Genomic DNA, 18,226 nt, shown 5'->3' on the forward strand with positions numbered 1-18,226 from the left:
AATTGCCATGGTTGTTCCCGCAAGCAGACGGATTTTTCAAGACCACATATGCGCTTTGAAGGTCGTCAGAGTGCATAAAATTGTTCTGTCCTAACACAAACATTTCTTGTTCAACATTTTTTTACAACATGTCCTCCAAATTTACAGATTATATTTCTGCAAAGTAATATATTTTGGTCACAAAGGGACACAAAATGCTGGGGATGCAATGGATCATTAAATTCTGCAACAAATAAGGTTAGGGTTAGGGGTAATGTAACGGCTCCTCTATCTTACTGTATTAAAAACTATACTGCAAACTCCAGCACAGCATGTGGCAGAAATACAGTTTAATGTTACCTACATACAGTATTAACAAGCAGCAAAATGTGAACAGGAAGTGGCATATCATACTACCTCTCACCTCACAGACCAGTAATGAGCAGCTATAATCAGTAAGGCTCTTATTTTATAATCTCTACTGACAGGAAGTGGTGTATCTCAGTGTTGTAACTTGACTCTGAGGAGATAATGACACGTTTGTTTCAAAGTCCAGACTGCAGCTGTGAGTGTGTGTGTATCTGTAAATTTCTGTAGATCAACATGGATGAACACAAACAAAAGAAGATTCTGTGTGTGGGTTTGGTCTGTCTTGATATTATCAACGTGGTGGACAAATACCCTGAAGAAGACACTGACACCAGGTGAGCACACAGGCTAATGCTAACACCAGCAAGTTAGCACACTGGCTAATACAAATGCAGCCTAATGCTGACAGTGACAGCAGGTCAGACATGATCAGGTGATATTGAGTAGTGTTTGTTTGGATTGTATTCCACTCAGTGATCTCACATGCATGTACTTGTCCTACAGAACACAGTTCTTATTGATGTGTAAATGTTCACATTTACTACAAACACACACACACACACACACACACACATATATATATATATATATATATATATATATATATAATTTTATTTTTCTTAAGGTGATTTTATAATACTTGATATTTAATTTGAAGCTGATTCTACAATAATCTTTGCATGAATGAATCTTTGAATAATCTTTAACCTTTGCATGTCAGGGCACAGATTCATCAAAAAAGGGGCCATATTCTCCACAGATTAATTTATTAAATTTATTGATCCTCAATATTGATTCTTCATATGGGCTATATGACTGAGGAAATGAAATGTCCCTGACAGACAAAATGCAAGAGAAAGACATTTCTGTCTGTAAAAAGTGAATGAGTGTGTGTAATGATTGTTAGGGAAAATTTGATAATTTAATTATTGTAATTTAGTAGATTCTTATGAGGATTTATACAGGGTGAAAGCAACTCTGACCGTGATGAAGGAACACACAACAACAGATTGGGTTACAACAATTTACTGTGGTCTCAACTAAATAACTAAAATACAATTCAGCCCCAAACACTAAAAACAGTTAAAATGATTACAAAACCAGCCCTGGATGTGGATGGATGGATGGATGGATGGATGGATGGATGGATGGATGGATTGATGTTCTGAACATTAATACATATCAAAGTGATACTGGTTGCTGATACAGTAATGGCATCACTTTCTGTATCTGCAGATGTTTGTCACAGCGTTGGCAGCGAGGAGGAAATGCTTCGAACTCCTGCACGGTGCTGTCACTGCTCGGAGCGTCCACTGCCTTCATGGGCTCACTGTCTGCTGGACCTGTAGCCGAGTGAGTAAGGATCAACCACCAATACACGATTCGATAAGTTCATTGGTATATTCATTAATATGTTCATCACTGTTTGCATCAATACACTCATGACTACATGCATCAGTACGTTTATGAACAGAGGTGGAGAATTCTCAAAGTACCTAATTACTCACTAAAATGACAATGACAATGAAAAATTTTGTTGCATAAGAGTTAATTTAAGTTAATAAATAATGTAGATTACATTACATTTTTAATTGGGACATGATGAAGGAAAATGTTACATGATACCACTGTTAAATTACCTGTAAGCTACAAAATCGATTTCTTCAACTGTCCATCCAGCAACACTAGTGGAATTACACCAACATTATGAGCCCTGATGTCTGGACTGACAGTAAGTCTCTAGAGACAGCACTTTGCAGCATGTGTGTAGCCTCACTGGAATTAACCAGAAACCTCAGACAATTTAACAAAAGGATCGTTCAGCAAATGAAAAGCATATGGACACCATGGAGGGTCTGTATTCTTACAGAACCAAAAGCAGAATAAAATTTCACCAAAGTCAAATCAAAATCTCTGTCCATCTGCAACCAGTCCACTCAGCCTTTCTGTCCCACTCTAACCAGTCCACTCAGCCTTTCTGTCCCACTCTAACCAGTCCACTCAGCCTTTCTGTCCCACTCTGTCCACTCTCACTGAAAGAGAAAATTCCACAGCTGCCACCGATATACATACACGTGAACAGACAGAAAGACAGGTGAAAACACAGACCATAAACAGATAGACAGAAAGGTGAACACACAGACTTCTGTCTCCTTGTTTCTTCATCTCATTTTCTTTGTCCTCTTTCTCGCCTTGTTTCCTCCTGTCCCTCCTATTCCCTTCCTTCCTCATCTCCTTGTTCCCTCTTCTCCGTTCTCTCTCCTTGTTTTTCCTTTTCCTTTATCTCTCATTGTTTCCTAATCTCCTTCTCTCCTCTATCCTCTGAGCAGCATACAGATATCTGATGTTGATCAGTTTCACGATCACTTAAACATGGACATGTGAAACAATTTCCTGTCTGTAGTTTTATTTTGGAGGATTTTCAGAAGTTCCACATTGATGTGTCTCTGGTGTCTGAGCACGCTCAATGTGTCCTTCCCGCCTCTGTGGTCATCAGCAATATCAGCACAGGGAGCCGCACCATCCTGCACATGAACAGGTGTGAACAGATTTGAACAGGTGTGTATGTGTCACTAACTGCCTCTGTTTCAGGAACATCATCATCATCGCTGTCACGAAACAGCTCTGCCCCTCTCCTGTTTCCTGTCTGTGTTCTGTTGTATTTATGTTGGAGCACAGACTTGACATGAAGCAGTTTCCTGTCTCTTTCTCTCTCTGTCAGTTTCATCATGGCTGACTTCATGCAGCGTGCAATTGATGTCTCAGCAGTGGTTTGGCAAGTCAATGGTCAAACTCCGTGTGCGTGTTGTGTGGTTTGTCCGTCCAGCGGTTCGCGAACCGTCGTTCTCTCTGACACGTAAGACGACCAAACGGCTGGCTGGTGTCACACAGCGTTCACTAAACACCTCTTTATCAATCAGACATTCTTGCCATAGGGCAGTGGTTCTCAAACATATGTGACCAGATTACACATATGAGGTTAAATGATATCAAATCAATATGATTAACTTTGGGAAATAAACAAGAGTTTAGCGAGGCTATCATGCTGACCTTTATTTCACTAATTTTCTACTTGGATCCTTTTTTATTTGTCTGTTCTCCTATCATTCTTAATAATTTAAAAGAAATTGGGGAGGGGGCAGTTGACTTTTTCTGCTATTGAATGGAGGCCTTATCAGAAAACATCTGAGACCCACTGCCATGTCATCACTCCCATAATTACATTCAAAATCCCATGTACAAATGTAAAAATGTACATGTTTGAGAGAACAGACACAGCAGGAACAGCAGCTGCTTTACAGATTAATGTACTATGTGGTTCAACTGCAGGTTTATGGAAAACCATTATCTACACTTTAGACTGCTTCTTTATTTTTCATTTTGTTGAAGTAAACATAGAGACAAACACAGAATGTATACAACAATTTTTTAAAAGTAACCAAAAAGTAACAAAAATCTAATACACATTATATAAAATCATAATATAAACACAATATAATTAAGTATATAAACAGTATTTACAGCAAAACATTTGTGCAGTTTCAGATGGTAAATAAATGTAAACCATAGACCGTATGTGCAATATTGCAGTAGTGCAGATAAAAATGTAAAATATTGGGGTTTTGATGTTGGTGGGTTAACTGTTTAAGTTTCTGTTGTACAGTGTGATGGCTCATGGCAGGAATGATTTTCTCAAGCGGTCCTTGTGACAGCAGAGCTGGAGCAGTCTATTGGAGAAGGAGCTCCGGTGAAGAGGATGCTCAGGGTTATCCATGATGGATAATAGTCTGTCCAGTGTCCTCCTCTCCACCACCTCCTCAAAAGTGTCTAGTTTGAAGCCAATAACAGAGTCGGCTAGGGTTCCATCTGTGATGATGCCGACGATTGCAGAGTCATCAGAGAACTTCTGCAGGTAACAGGTGTATGTGTTGTATGAGAAATCTACGGTGTAGAGGGTGGAGAAGAACCTAGCCAGGACTGTTCCCTGCGGTGCCCCCGTGCTGCAGACGACCGTGTCGGACACACAGTCCCGGGTCCTCACATACTGTGAACGGTTGGTGAGATAGTCCAGAATCCAGTGTGAGAGATGATGGTTCACCCCGGTGTGCTCCAGTTTGTCCCTCAGAAGAGCAGGCTGAATGGTATTGAAAAAACTGGAGAAATCAAAAAACATGGTTCTCTCAGCACTCCAAGGTTTCTCCAGGTGAGAGAGAGCTTGGTGTTGCAGGAAGATGACGGCGTCATCCACCCCGATGCCAGGCTGGTAGGCAAACTGAAGTGGATCCAGTGATGGGCTGACCTGGGGGGGAGATGAACAAGGACCAGCCGTTCCAGGGTCTTCATTAGGTGGAATGTTAATGCCACCGGCCTGTAGCTGCTGAGGTCCTTGGGATGCAGAGTCTACAGGCACCAGGACCACGCAGGATGTCTTCCATAGCTGTGGCACTCTCCCCAGCTTCAGGTTCAGATTGAACATGCGTTCGACAATCCCACACAGCTGACCTGTGCAGGACTTAAGGAGCATGGAGCTGATGCCGTCTTGGCCTGCAGCCTTCCTCGCTTTGATCCTCCGGAGCTGGTTTCTCACCTGGGTTGTTGTGAGAGACAGGTTGAAGCAGGGGGGCTACGGTCTGGAGGGTGTGGGTTGGGGGGGGGTTGGGTTGATGAGCAATGCGGGTGGCCGTGAGCTGAGTGTTGTAGAGAGGGAGGGGGAGGTGGGGGAGGAGCCGCCCACAGCAGCTTGAAGCTGTCCAACGTTAGGTCCGGGTCTGGAGTCAGCGCAGTCAACCATGTTTCCGTTGGAGGAGTTGGGTACACTGGTGCAGAAAAGGGGGGCTGCAGCATGGAGGACTGGGCCGGGGGAGGGGCAAATGACTGATCAAATCTATTGAAGAATATGTTCAGGTCATTCACCCACTTTTTCAGGAGATGAACCAGGTTGTGGTCAGATCTTGCCAGGGGAGGGAGGGGTGATGAAGTGTATGCCTCCTTGATGTTGACATAACACAAATCCAGTATCTTATTGTCTCTAGTGCAACATGTAACATACTGGGTAAAGGTGGGGGATGGAGAGGCATGATTAAAGTCCCCAGAGATAAGAAGGAGGGCCTGTGGGTGCTCTGTCTGCAGCCTGCTTGTGACAGAATGGAGAACATCACTGGCTGCATCAGCGTTAGCAGAGGGGGAATATACGCAACTATCATGGTAACATGCGAGAATTCCCGTGGCAGGTAATATGGCCTCATGCTAACAGCTAACAGTTCAATGTCGTTGCAGCAAAGCTGTTCTTTAATAGTGATGTGTCCAGAGTTACACCATCTGTCATTCACAAACACTGCCAGCCCTCCTCCTTTCCTCTTACCACTCTCCCTCGTCCTGTCTGCCCGTAGCAGCTTAAAGCCGACCAGCACCGCATCCATGCCTGGAGTCAGCGCAGTCAGCCATGTTTCTGAAAACATCATGATGCTGCATACCCGGTAGTCCATCTGGTGCCGGGTCAGTGCCACTAACTCGTCCATCTAATTGGGAAGAGATCTCACATTCCCCATGATGATGTACGGGAGGACAGGTCTGTATATCCTCCTTGTGGTGTGGCGATCACCTCCAGCACGGCTGCCCCATCTCCTCCTCTTAAACTCTCAGGGAACGTCGGGTCTCTCGTGGGGCAGCACCGCGGTGCTACGGAGCGCCAACAGCCAATCCCTGCTGTGCACAGGTTCCCCAGACACAGTCAAAAACAGTGAAAAAACAAAAGAAAGACCAGACAACACAGCAACTTTGGTCTCTATAGTACAACATGTGAGAATATATAATAATAATAATAATAAAAGACAAAACTAAAATGGAAAAAAGCTCACAGGAGCAGGAGCTGCTGTAACAAGCTGCCACTAGTGCTGCGCCATCTTATTTACTGACCATGGAATCAAATGACTCAACTACATTTAGCAATGTCATGCTTGGAAGCTACATTACATCAGGACCTGTTTAATTGACCAACGGGGCTCTCTATACTCACCAAAGGCCAAGGATGAAATATAAGTGTGAGACTGACAGGTCTTACTTTAGCACTTACATAAATTAATCTGATCACACGTTGATGCATCTGATATCAATTGAACTCTAAATGTTTGACCTGCTGTTTTTAATAATTTGTATGTTTGTTTCCATCTGACTCGACAGCCGCATTGGGTTTCTGCTCATCCATGAAAGTTGTAAATATCTTAATGAAGTTCTACATTGCTAACAAACACCCTATATTGTTGTTGTTCTTTTTTTTTTTCGTACATACCCAAATATTTAAACCTGACCAATACATCACCATGGAATCAGACAAAAGCAGAAACATTAGCAAACTGAACTGGAAAGTGACATAGAGATCCTCTGAATCTGAAGCTCCATCCATGTGGTGGAGCAGGCAGATAAAACAAACGTACTGAGGTGTTTTGTGAATGCTGTTTGACCCACCTGAAGAAAGCAAGAGCACCTGATTCTGATCTTGATCTAATCTAATATGATCCTGGTCTAATGACATGTCATGGTCTCATGACCCACTGCTGAGCGAGACATCAAGGTCCTGAACCTAAATGGATACACCAATCACAGTGAATGAAGGTCAGCTGACCTTTAGCTCTGTCTGTCGGCTTGTTTGAGATGTCAACGAGATTGGTGATAAAGACAATACAATTAATATCACCTATTATTGTATGTAAATGGACATGATGAGCACCATGTGTGAATTTAACAATACATTTAAAAGTATGTTACCATTTTCTGACTGATGATTTCACTTTTCAAATCAGTTGAACTGTGCAATGAATATTTAACACTATTATGGTCTTATAGAGAACACAAACAAGATAGACATGTAGAGACACAATGCATAGAAGTATAAGAATAAAACTAAAATAAGGTGAAGATAATATACAGCAGTGGCAGCAATTGGCAAAGACAATAAAACACCAAATAATTTGAAATAAAAAGTTCAGCTAAGCATTTGCGCTGTGTGTCTGCCTTCTTGCCAGATAAAGGCATTTGATTTCCTCAAAATTGCTGAATATGTTACGGCCTGTAGTTTTAGAGCAAACAGCAATTACAATTCCCAAAACATTCGTAATGATGGATTGTGATGATTTGGTTTAACCTTCATAGTATATGAGAGCTACTAGAAATAGCACCTCACTACAAATAAATGTGACTCAAGTGTCTGTGCATTTTAAAACGAAGCAATACAGGGACTGGGATACTGCATGTAAAAGGCAGAACCACTTATTTTGTTCCCAAACAGCTCACATTTAGGAGAATGGACAATATGTAAATTGTTAATGTCAGAAATGTACTTCCGAAGTTCATGTAGATACAGTGAGGTCAATAAGTATTTGATCACCCTGTGATCATGGAGGGGTCTAAAATTTTCATCATAGGTGCATTTCCACTGTGACAGACAGAATCTAAAAAAAAATCCAGAAATCACATTGTATGATTTTTTTTAACAATTTATTTGTATATTACTGTGTCAAATAAGTATTTGATCACTAGGGATTTTGGCCCACTCCTCCATACAGATCTTCTCTAGATCTGTCATCTGTTTCAGGGCTGTCGCTGAGCAACACGGAGTTTCAGCTCCCTCCAAAGATTTTCTATTGGATTTAGGTCTGGAGACTGGCTAGGCCACTCCAGAACCTTGATATGCTTCTTACGGAGCCACTCCTTGGTTTTCCTGGCTGTGTGCTTTGGGTTGTTGTCATGTTGGAAGACCCAGCCACGACCCATCTTCAACGCTCTGACTGAGGGAAGGAGGTTTTTGCCCAATATCTCACAGTACACGGCCCCATTCATCCTCTCCTTAATACAGTGCAGTCGTCCTGTCCCCTGTGCAGAAAAACACCCCCAGAACATGAAGCTTCCACCCCCATGCTTCACTGTAGGTATGGTGTTCTTGGCATGATACTCCTCCTTCTTCCTCCTCCAAACACGGCGAATGGAGTTAAGACAAAGAAGTTCTATTTTGGTCTCACCTGACCACATGACTTTCTCCCATGACTCCTCTGGATCATCCAGATGGTCATTGGCAAACTTCAGACGGGCCTTGACATGGGCTGACTTCAGCAAGGGAACCTTCCGTGTGCTGCATGATTTTAAACCATGACGTCTTCGTGTATTACTGCTAGTAGCCTTGGGAACGGTGGTCCCAGCTCTCTTCAGCTCATTGACCAGCTCCTCCCATGTAGTCCTGGGCTGATTCTTTACTTTCCTTAGCATCATTGATGCCCCACGAGGTGAGATCTTGCGTGGTCCCGCAGTCCGAGAGACATTGACAGTCATTATTAGCTTTTTCCATTTTCTGACAGTTGCTCCAACAGTTGTTCTTTTCTCACCAAACTGCTTGGCAATTGCCCCGTAGCCCTTTCGACCTTTGTGAAGGTCTACAATTTTGTCTCTTGTGTCTTTTGACAGCTCTTTGGTTTTGCCCATGTTGGTAGTTAGACTTTTGACTGATTGTGGGGTGCACAGGTGCCTTTATGAAAGTTAACAACCTCAAACAGCTGCTACTAAATTAGAATCATGAGCAGAGTGGAGTTGGACTATTTAAAAGCAGCATAGTAGGTCTTTGCGGGTCAGAAATCTGTCTGATAAGCAAGTGATCAAATACTTATTTGACACAGTAATATACAAATAAATTTTTTTTAAAATCATACAATGTGATTTCTGGATTTTATTTTATTTTTTTTTTAGATTTTCACAGTGGAAATGCACCTACTATGAAAATTTTAGACCCCTCCATGATTTCTAAGTGGGAGAACTTGCAAAATCACAGGGTGATCAAATACTTATTGACCACATGGGAAACACTGTTGAATAGTGGTATCATCCTATAATTGTGAGTGGTGATGTAGGAGGATGATGTTGGAGAGTTTCATCAATAACATGAGGTAAAAACTCATCATCATGCAATGCACTCAGCAGATGGCAGTTGAAAATGTGCAGCTCTGCACCAGTCTGGCTCATCTCAAACAAGCCACAATGCTTGTCTAATGTCTGTCACATGACTGTTGTCTGTCAAACTTGTATCAAATGACAGAGTAATCTGGAATGTGATACAAACTGATCATTCCAAATTGCTTAATGTCTTCACCTCCATAAAGTCCTGAAAGACCAATGAATCAATCAATCAAGTTTTAATTTAATTTTAAATTATTTAATTCATTTCTTTCTTTTGTTTATTTGTTTTTTGTTTTTTTACTGATTGCTGTGTATAGAAGAAACTCCTCCAGCCTCCATCAAACACACAAAGCAAACTTTCTGTTTGGTCAAGTCAAAAGGTCAGAGTTCCTGTTGGATTTGCTCAGGGTCAAACCTACATGTAATATATATATATATTACCACTTTACCCATCCTGGTTGTCTCTCCTCAAACTGTGGAAAGTCTTATATGGCTTGATAACATCTTGTGATGTCATCAAGCTGGAAGGGGTAAATAGAAGAAGTTTTTACAGCTTTCAACCTGAGTGATGGAGTAATAAAGTAATGAAGGATGGAGGGATGGAGATGTTTCTGCATTTTCTGATTTATACGGAACACAACTCTGATCTCACTTTCTGTCTGTCAGGAACCTTCCTGATGTCACAGAAGAGGATTTCTCCAAAGTTGACCTCCATCAGTTCAAATGGATCCACTGGGAGGTGAACAATACTCCAAGAAACTGAAACAGCCAGACTAACCTGAGTAGTCGATCTAAACCACCCTAATTGGACTAAACCAGACTACCTACATCTATCAGAGAGTTATAATAGCTGACTGGCATTACAAGAGGACTTGTTTCAAAAGTAAAGCAGGTTTGACCCTGATCAGAGCCTGGTGGGGAGCAGCACAGTGCATCACATCAACATCAGCCCATCAACTAATTCCACTGCTTGGATAAAACGCAACATAATTAACCTGACTAACTCGAGTAATCTGACTAACCCAAAAACCCCAAATAACTTGACTGACTGAAGATCCTTCATTTCAAAATAGTGTGAAATATGTCAAAATGAATCCAAAGCACTACACATAACTTTTTTTTAATCACCAAAGGTAAAATACCACATGACTACTCTACACTTCATACAGATCACTACAGTATACTCATATTATTTGGTGTTTTAGCCCTTATATGTTTTAAAGTTGTGGTTTATTTAACTCCTGCAGGGGCGAAATGCTGAGGAGCAGGTGAAGATGATCCAGCAGGTAGCAATGTATAATAGCACATTGCCACCTCAACAGAGAATCACTGTCTCTGTGGAGATAGAGAAGACCAGAGAGCCGCTGTGTCAGCTGTTTCCCCATGGTGACGTGGTGCGATTTGTTAAGTGTACACACTGGTTAAACTTCAACATGGATTGCACATACATCTATATAAAAAACATACAGCATTTAAGAGGATGGATTTTGTCTTGTGTCTTCAGGTGTTTGTCAGTAAAGATGTCGCTCGTCACTTTGGTTTCCTGACAGCTGAAGCTGCTCTGAAAGGACTCTACAGTCGGGTCAAAAAGGGGTGAGTGCAGGTCAAAGGTCAGCAGTTAGAACTGTCTTGCTCTCAACCCTGTCTGTCTCTCTAACCTGTCTCTCTCTCTTCTCTGTCTCTCTCTATTTAACCTCTCTGGCTGACCTTTCTGCCTCTCAGGGCTGTCCTGATATGTGCCTGGGCAGAAAAAGGTGCAGATGCTTTGGGTCCTGATGGTTTGATTGTTCATTCAGATGCTTTTCCTCCTGAAACTCTGGTTGATACTCTCGGAGCTGGAGACACTTTCAATGCTGCTGTCATCTATACACTGTCCAATGGTGAGGCTTTATACTGTCCAGGGGTGACACATTATATTATTCAATGGTGACATGTTATACTATCCAATGGTGAGACATGATACTGTCCAACAGTGAGACGTATGCTGTCCAACAGTAACACATTACACTGTCCAACAATGACATATTATGCTGTCCGATGGTGAGACAGTATACTGTAAAAAGATTAGATGATCTGCTGTCCAACGATGACAACTTACATTGTCCACTGTTGAAAAATTCTACTGTCCTACAGTGAGATATACTGTCCAACAGCGAGACAATACTTGCTAACCCATCTCCTAGCTTACACTGTTTCCTAATCCAGTCTTTTCAACTCTTATCAGATCATTTGGACCTTAAGACAATTTAATTTAAACTTCAAAATATCCCACACCTTTTCGTAACATAGTGTAGTTCAGTGTCAGCTTTTCAACACCCAGTATTCAAACCACAATTTCTTGATAACTTGCATTCTCTGGCCATGATTGCTGTTGAATAAAAGTTAGATTTCCAACCATAACCAACACTGAATCAATATCAATCAGTCAGTGGAGGATAAATGCCTTGGACTCCCCACCAGTCAGTTTGAACTGAGGAAATCTCTTCGGAGAGGTGAAACGTCATCTAGAACCTCAAGAAAGTCCAGCTGAACCAAGACGACAGCCCCTGAACTGCACTCTCTGAAACATTTTCAGTTTTTGTTAATCTGTTCAGTTTCCAGCTCTCCTTCTCTGATCATATTCACTAGGGATGAGCTTTACAACATTGGACAATCCATTGGTCAAACTTTTCCAATGGAACCAGAAAGTCTAACCAAGCTTCTAGCTGGAGGGAGCAGCAGCTTTCTTTGTGATTAGCAGGAGACACTGTGTTAAGGTTTTTTCCTTAAATAAGTATTATTTCAGGACTCAAATGAGCAGACCAAATACAGAGACAATGTCACAAAAACAAAATCAATTTATTTACAAAGGAAGAACAAAAGGCACACTCAAAACTGAGTGGAAATAACAAAGAACTACGCTGGTAACTGAGGCTGAGAGGCACACCGAGCGGGACTGAGAACACTGAAATGAAGAGCAAAAACAAGCATTAAGTCCAAAAGTACAACAAAAAAATCCACAGGAAAACTCCAGGACAATTCTAAATGGCAGGGCTGGCAAAGGTGTCCTCAGTAAATTACTCACATGAGGGACACGACGGTCACACGGTCAAGATCAGGACGAATTGGCAGCCACACAGAGAGCCTCTCCTAAGTGCTGCCAGCTCTCAGGCTCTAACATACCTCAGGTGTGCAGGTAATTAGGCAGAGCAGCAGTGCACGACAGGGGAGACAGACAAACAGACAAATAACACTAGTGAAAAAGGGAAACAGAAAACACTGAGAAAAGACAAACAGCAAATCCTAACACACTGTTTAGGGGAAGCAAGCTGGAGAACTCATTAATTTGAGACAATGGGGATTTAATACTTCGCTCCCTTCAGTTCATCTGATGAACATTTGCTTTCTGGCTAACAAGATGGATGAACTGCCACTCCTTAACAGAGTAAACACAGACTTCTGCACATCTGTTCCCCTGTGCTTTACAGAAACCTGGCTAGGTGACCACATCATGGACACGACGCTACATCTGGGTTCCCAAAATCCTCTGAGCAGTCCATGAGTCATCAGAAAAAACAAAGGGAGATATAATCTGCTTCTACATTAAGGAATGTTGGTGTACAGATGTCACAGAGTTAAAATAAAGAAATCACTGTCTAGTTCATCTTCTGACTCACAGGCTGAAATTAAAATCAGCTCAGCCTGTGGTCAAGAGAAGAGATGGACAAGAACTACAGGCCTGCTTTGACTGCACTTATTGGAGTGTTTTTGAGGATGCATCTGTGTTGTGATCTGCTGTGGAAAAGCCAGCTGTATGGATCTACACAGCCACCTCTCTGTGAAGCATAAATAAAAAATTGTCCAAATAGACTCTAGAACAGGGGCAACCAACATGGTGGTGATGTTTTAAAAGCTAAGAGTGAACACAGGGCAATCCTTACTCAGTCATCCTTTTACTGGCTATCGCAGGCTGTGGCCGACCAGAGCCAGAGTCAGTGCCAAACATGGTATCCAAGTGGACAGACCAATAGCTGCAGAGGATAGACTATCTGATGTGAGTGAAGCCGATGTGATGGTGTCGAGGATCTGACTGCTGAAAGCCATGGAACCATGTGTTGTCATTCCATCAGCACTGGATCTGGGGCCGCCAGTTGTGGAATGGGCTCAAGTAGGAGCCAGTCCCAAGATCCTAGTTCTTACCTCCACAACAAATTGGACCAGCCTGCAGATGCAGACCATCCTCGTTTGAAATACTTTGTGGCAGCAGGAACTACTCAGGTGCAGTGATATCACAACCTTTCTTGGAACTGCTAGTTTGCTCTGCAGTTCTGCCAGGTGAGGCTTTGACCCACCTATCAAATGGCACCATCGTCCAGCAAGAGTCCTGGATGCAACCCCTGATACTGCTGTCTTGGGATACAGACCACCAAAGGAGCAGGTTGTAGGGGATGAATGGGTAAAATGTAGAACTTTGATCCAGGAAGACAGGGTTCATGTCCTGTCTGAAGTCAGATGTAAACAATGATGAAATGTCAATATATTTTAGTATTACATAGTTGTACATATTTTCTAGTATATCATTGATTGTAAGATTTGAAAAAGACCAAAAAAAAAAAAAACCTGTCAAACATCATTGAGTCCCATCGTCACAACCCGCATGTGTTATTTAAAACCATTGACACTGTTCTTAATGTGCCACAGCCTGTCAGCTTGGAGGCATCTCCTGAAATGTGCAATAGCTTCTTGCACTTTTTCATTAATAAGGTTGCTACTGCCAGGGCTCTCATCTCAGCTCCTGCATCTGATTCCCCTGACCCAGTCCCATTTTCTGTAGCTCTTGATAAGTTTGAGCCCGTGTCTCTGTCATTTTTAGAAGATCCGGTTGGCCATATTAAGCCGTCAAGTTCTCCCTGTGACGCTGTCTCTCCTCATCTTTTTGAAGGGGTTTTCCCTAGTATAGGGCAGTCAGTTTTAGCTATCATTAACAGCAGTTTGTCTCCTGGTGTTGTTCCCCGAAGTTTTAAACATGCAGTGGTGCCACCCCTCCTTAAGAAACCTGGCCTTGATCGCAGCGTGTTGGCCAAATTTAGGCCCATCTCCAAGTTGCCTTTTATTTCTAAATTCTCAGAGAAAGTTGTTCATGCTCAGTTGAAGTCTTCCCTGGATGAGCATGGTGTCCTGGAGGCCTTTCAATCCAGTTTTAAAACTCTGCATAGCACCAAGTCAGCTTTATTAAGAGTTTTTAACAATATCCTCCTGGCTAATGACTCTGGTGACCATGTAATTCTGGTTCTGTTGGACCTAACTGCTGCTTTTGACGCTGTGGACCCCAACACTCTACTGGCTCGGTTACGTCACCTAGTGGGCATCTGGGGTACTGCACTGGAGTGGTTCAAATCATATCTGGCCAACAGCACTTGGAGTGTCAGGAAATTTGTAGTCTAGCTCTGCTCCACTGGGGTTCCACCGGGTCGATTTTAGGGCCCCTGCTTTTCTCTGTATTTACTGCCTCTGAGCTCCATCCTGAGAAAGCATGGCATCTCTTTTAATTCTTATGCTGACGACAGAAAGAAAAATGCCTTACACCACTTCTGTCATGTCTTGAAGACATCAAAGCCTGGATGGCCTTGAACTTTTTAAATTTCAGTAAGAAAAAATAAAAGTGATGGTGTTTGGCCCCAGCTACCCTTGTGAACCCCCTCCTGTTGACTTGGGCCCTTTGGCAGGCTCTGTAAAGCCAACAGTCTCAAACTTGGGTTTTACGATAGACAGTGATTTTAAATTGAATTGGCAAAGTAGTGCTGTAGTGAAGTCCAGCTTTTTCCAGATTAGGCAGCTGGCAAAGGTGAAGCCTTTCCTTGCACAACAGCACTTTGAAACAGTAATCCATGCCTTTATCATGTGTCAGCTGGATTACCGTAATGCATTTTATTTTGGAGTCAGCCAGTCCTCCCTGGCACGCCTCCAGCTGGTGCAAAACGCAGCCTCTTGCCTCTTAACTGGAGTGCGTAAGAGGGACCACATAACTCCCATCCTGGCCTCCCTCCACTGGCTGCCTGTGCACTTTATGGTCCATTTTAAGATTCTTTTATTTGTTTGTAAATCTTTAAATGGTCTTGCCCCACCTTATCTCTCTGAGCTCCTTCACCCTTGCACTCCTGCTCAGTGCTTCAGGTCAGCTGATGTGCTGCACCTCCTAAATTATGGAACGAGCTACCATTGCACATTCGTCACTGTCCATTTATAAAACTCGTCTTAAAACCCACTTATTCCTTGGCTTTCAACCCCGCCTGAGACTCTGCTCTTGTTTTAGTGTTTTATGGTTTGCTTTTAATTGTTTTATTGTTTTGAATTGTTTTTTAAAACAATTATTTTAGTGTTTATTCCTGCTTTATTTTATTTTATTTATTTTATTGTTTTTATATTGTTTTGTCTATTTATGTATGGCACTTTGTTTCAGCTGTGGTTGTTTTTAAAGTGCTATATGAATAAAGGTGAGTTGAGATTTGCGGACAGTTAGGTGAAAGTTATTTGAAAACACTGCAGGGAATTAATATGAGTTTATTAAAGTGCTTCATTAGATATATTATTACTATATATATAGATAAAACAAGATACAATAAAGTAAAAATCCCCAGAGGAATAGAGCGGAAGTAGAAATATGCTGGAAAGAATTCAAATCTATACATAATTATGCCATTCTCCCTTCAAAGCTTGTTAATATGATTTTAGTTATTTTGTGTCAATGCATTGAGATGTTTGAGGTTATTTTAATCAGAGAACAATACTCAATACTATATTATATATAATTGGGCAGCATGGTTGCACTGCAGGTAGCGCACATGCCTCACAGCAAGAAGGTTGCCAGTTCGATCCCTGGGTGGGGCCTTTCTGTGCGAAGTTTTCATGTTCTTCCCGTGCATGCGTGGGTTCTCTCCGGGTACTCTGGCTTCCTCCCACAGACCAAAAACATGCTCATTAGATTAATTGGTGACTCTAAATTGCCCCTAGGTGTGAGTGTGAGCATGAACGGTTGTTTGTCTTGTGTGTTGCCCTGCGATCAACTGGCGACCGGTCCAGGGTGTTTCCCGCCTCTCGCCCGTTGACAGCTGGGATAGGCTCCAGCCCCCCCGCGACCCCGAAAGGGATAGGCGGTATAGAGAATGGATGGATGGATTATATATAATTCTAATATTGTTTTTTTTTATTAATATGAACACACTGATATGAATATTATCTCTCTCATATTAAAAGGCAACATTGTCATGGCTTTTATTTTGAAAGAAAAAAAGATTAACCTTTTCTTCCAGGTCAAAGTCAATAAGAAAAGATAAGATATTCCTTTATTAGTCCCACAGTGGGGAAATTTCCAGTATTACAGCAGCAAAGTGGATAGCAAAAAATAGAGGGCAGTAAAAACAGATTTTGTTATCAGAATCGTAGTTGATGTGCATTAAATCTCCTTTCATACATCTCTTCATCATTCTGTCTTACTGCTCTCAGATCAAATTCTGATCTCATAAAACTCTTCTTTGTTTTGTTTTGTGAAATTGCCATAACATTTCTGTCTGTGTTGTACTTAAATAAATAAATACATTTTCCATCTGTAGGTGGAAGTTTGGAGAATGCGCTGACCTTCGGCTGCAGAGTCGCTGGTAGGAAGTGTGGTTTCCATGGTTATGACAGTATCAGTGAAAAGTTCACAGACAACTAAGGGAAGAACTGAAAACAGTGATGATGAGAACTGTGGTTACAAACTGAGAGTACTCACACTATGAAAAATGATGAGTGATTAATGATAAGTAACTGATTGTTTACTGTTTGATAACTGACAATGAACTGATATTGCCTGATATTTAACTATTAACAAGTTCCTAATAAAATGATCATTAGGCATGTGATGCAGAGAGTTTGAATGAAGTAACATCTTTGTTGCTGTATTTTTCTTACCTGATTACAATAAAATCTGTCAAACTGATCAATAAATGACTGAAGTTAAATTGATTTCTTTAATATGTAATACAATACGTGGGAATGTTGAAGTTTTAGTTTTTTGACCAAAATGTTAATGTAGTTTTAGTCAAATTTTTGTCTTTTGATTTTTGTTTTACTGTCATATTTAGTCTGTTTGGTTTTATGTCCTGTTTAATGTTGAAGGTTTACCTCATGTGTCATCTTTTTCCTTACTTCCTGAGTTGTCCTGCCTTTGTGATGATTTGTGTCACCTGTTCCTGATTGTTTTCATCTGTGCCTAATTAGTCCTCCCTCCCCAGGGCATTTAAGCCAGTGGTTTTCCCTCCATCTTTGCCAGATCATCTTATGTCGTGTGTCATGCATCTCTGCTTTCCATAAATGCTTTCCTGTGCTTCCTGAGATTTTGGACTTTTCCTTTATTTTTCCCTTGACTTTGCTTGGCTTCTCATTTTTGGGCTTGTGCTCCTTTTGTTGGATTTATTTGCTGATTTGGACTCTTTACATTGGTTTTGACAGTCGCCAACCTCCCCTTGATTTTGTTTGTCACTGAATAATAAATAAATAAATAAATAAATAAATAAATAAATAAATAAATAAATAAATAAATAAATAAATTTATGAAACCGCATCAGCTCTGCCTTTTGGGTTGGCTTTCTGGGTTCAGTCACTTGTGCCACCATGACTCAATGGACAAAAACTAAAGATATTTCAGTCTTGTTTTTATTGTGCATTTTTGATTTCATGTCTACTGGGATTTGGACATGACAGCTATCTGTCACTCACACAACAATGTCTTTGTTGTGTACAGTTGCCATTGTCACAGGTCAAGCCAAATTCATTTATACAGGCCAATATTACAACTCCCATAGAGGGGCTTCACAGTTGTACAGCAGACTAGTCCCTCAGACCCTCAGGTGTCGTCCTTGTCTCTGACTTAGCGACACACTCGGTGTCTATGTAACTTTGCAGTGATACAACATACTCC

The 18,226-nt window shown here is 41.5% G+C and overlaps 1 protein-coding gene across 6 annotated transcripts; it reads left to right on the top strand.

The window, feature by feature from the left end:
• Nucleotides 1-475: 475 nt before the first annotated feature.
• On the top strand, nt 476-17,868 carry khk (ketohexokinase). 6 transcript variants are annotated; one of them, XM_070959855.1, is made up of 8 exons: nt 476-683; nt 1,585-1,701; nt 2,753-2,887; nt 9,955-10,027; nt 10,536-10,682; nt 10,793-10,881; nt 11,011-11,168; nt 16,878-17,868. In XM_070959855.1, exons 1-8 carry the CDS (start codon nt 583-585, stop codon nt 16,979-16,981), a joined length of 924 nt encoding a protein of 307 aa, XP_070815956.1. In that variant the 5' UTR covers nt 476-582; the 3' UTR covers nt 16,982-17,868. The 6 variants fall into 6 exon arrangements, with proteins under 6 accessions (XP_070815956.1, XP_070815954.1, XP_070815955.1 ...); XM_070959853.1 differs by having other exon boundaries at nt 10,536-10,691; nt 16,878-17,862; XM_070959854.1 differs by lacking the exon at nt 2,753-2,887 and adding an exon at nt 3,071-3,205 and having other exon boundaries at nt 10,536-10,691; nt 16,878-17,862.
• The last annotated feature ends 358 nt before the right edge of the window (nt 17,869-18,226 follow it).

Source organism: Chaetodon trifascialis, chromosome 3 (genome assembly GCF_039877785.1).
Source record: "Chaetodon trifascialis isolate fChaTrf1 chromosome 3, fChaTrf1.hap1, whole genome shotgun sequence".
Classification (NCBI taxonomy): domain Eukaryota; kingdom Metazoa; phylum Chordata; class Actinopteri; order Chaetodontiformes; family Chaetodontidae; genus Chaetodon; species Chaetodon trifascialis.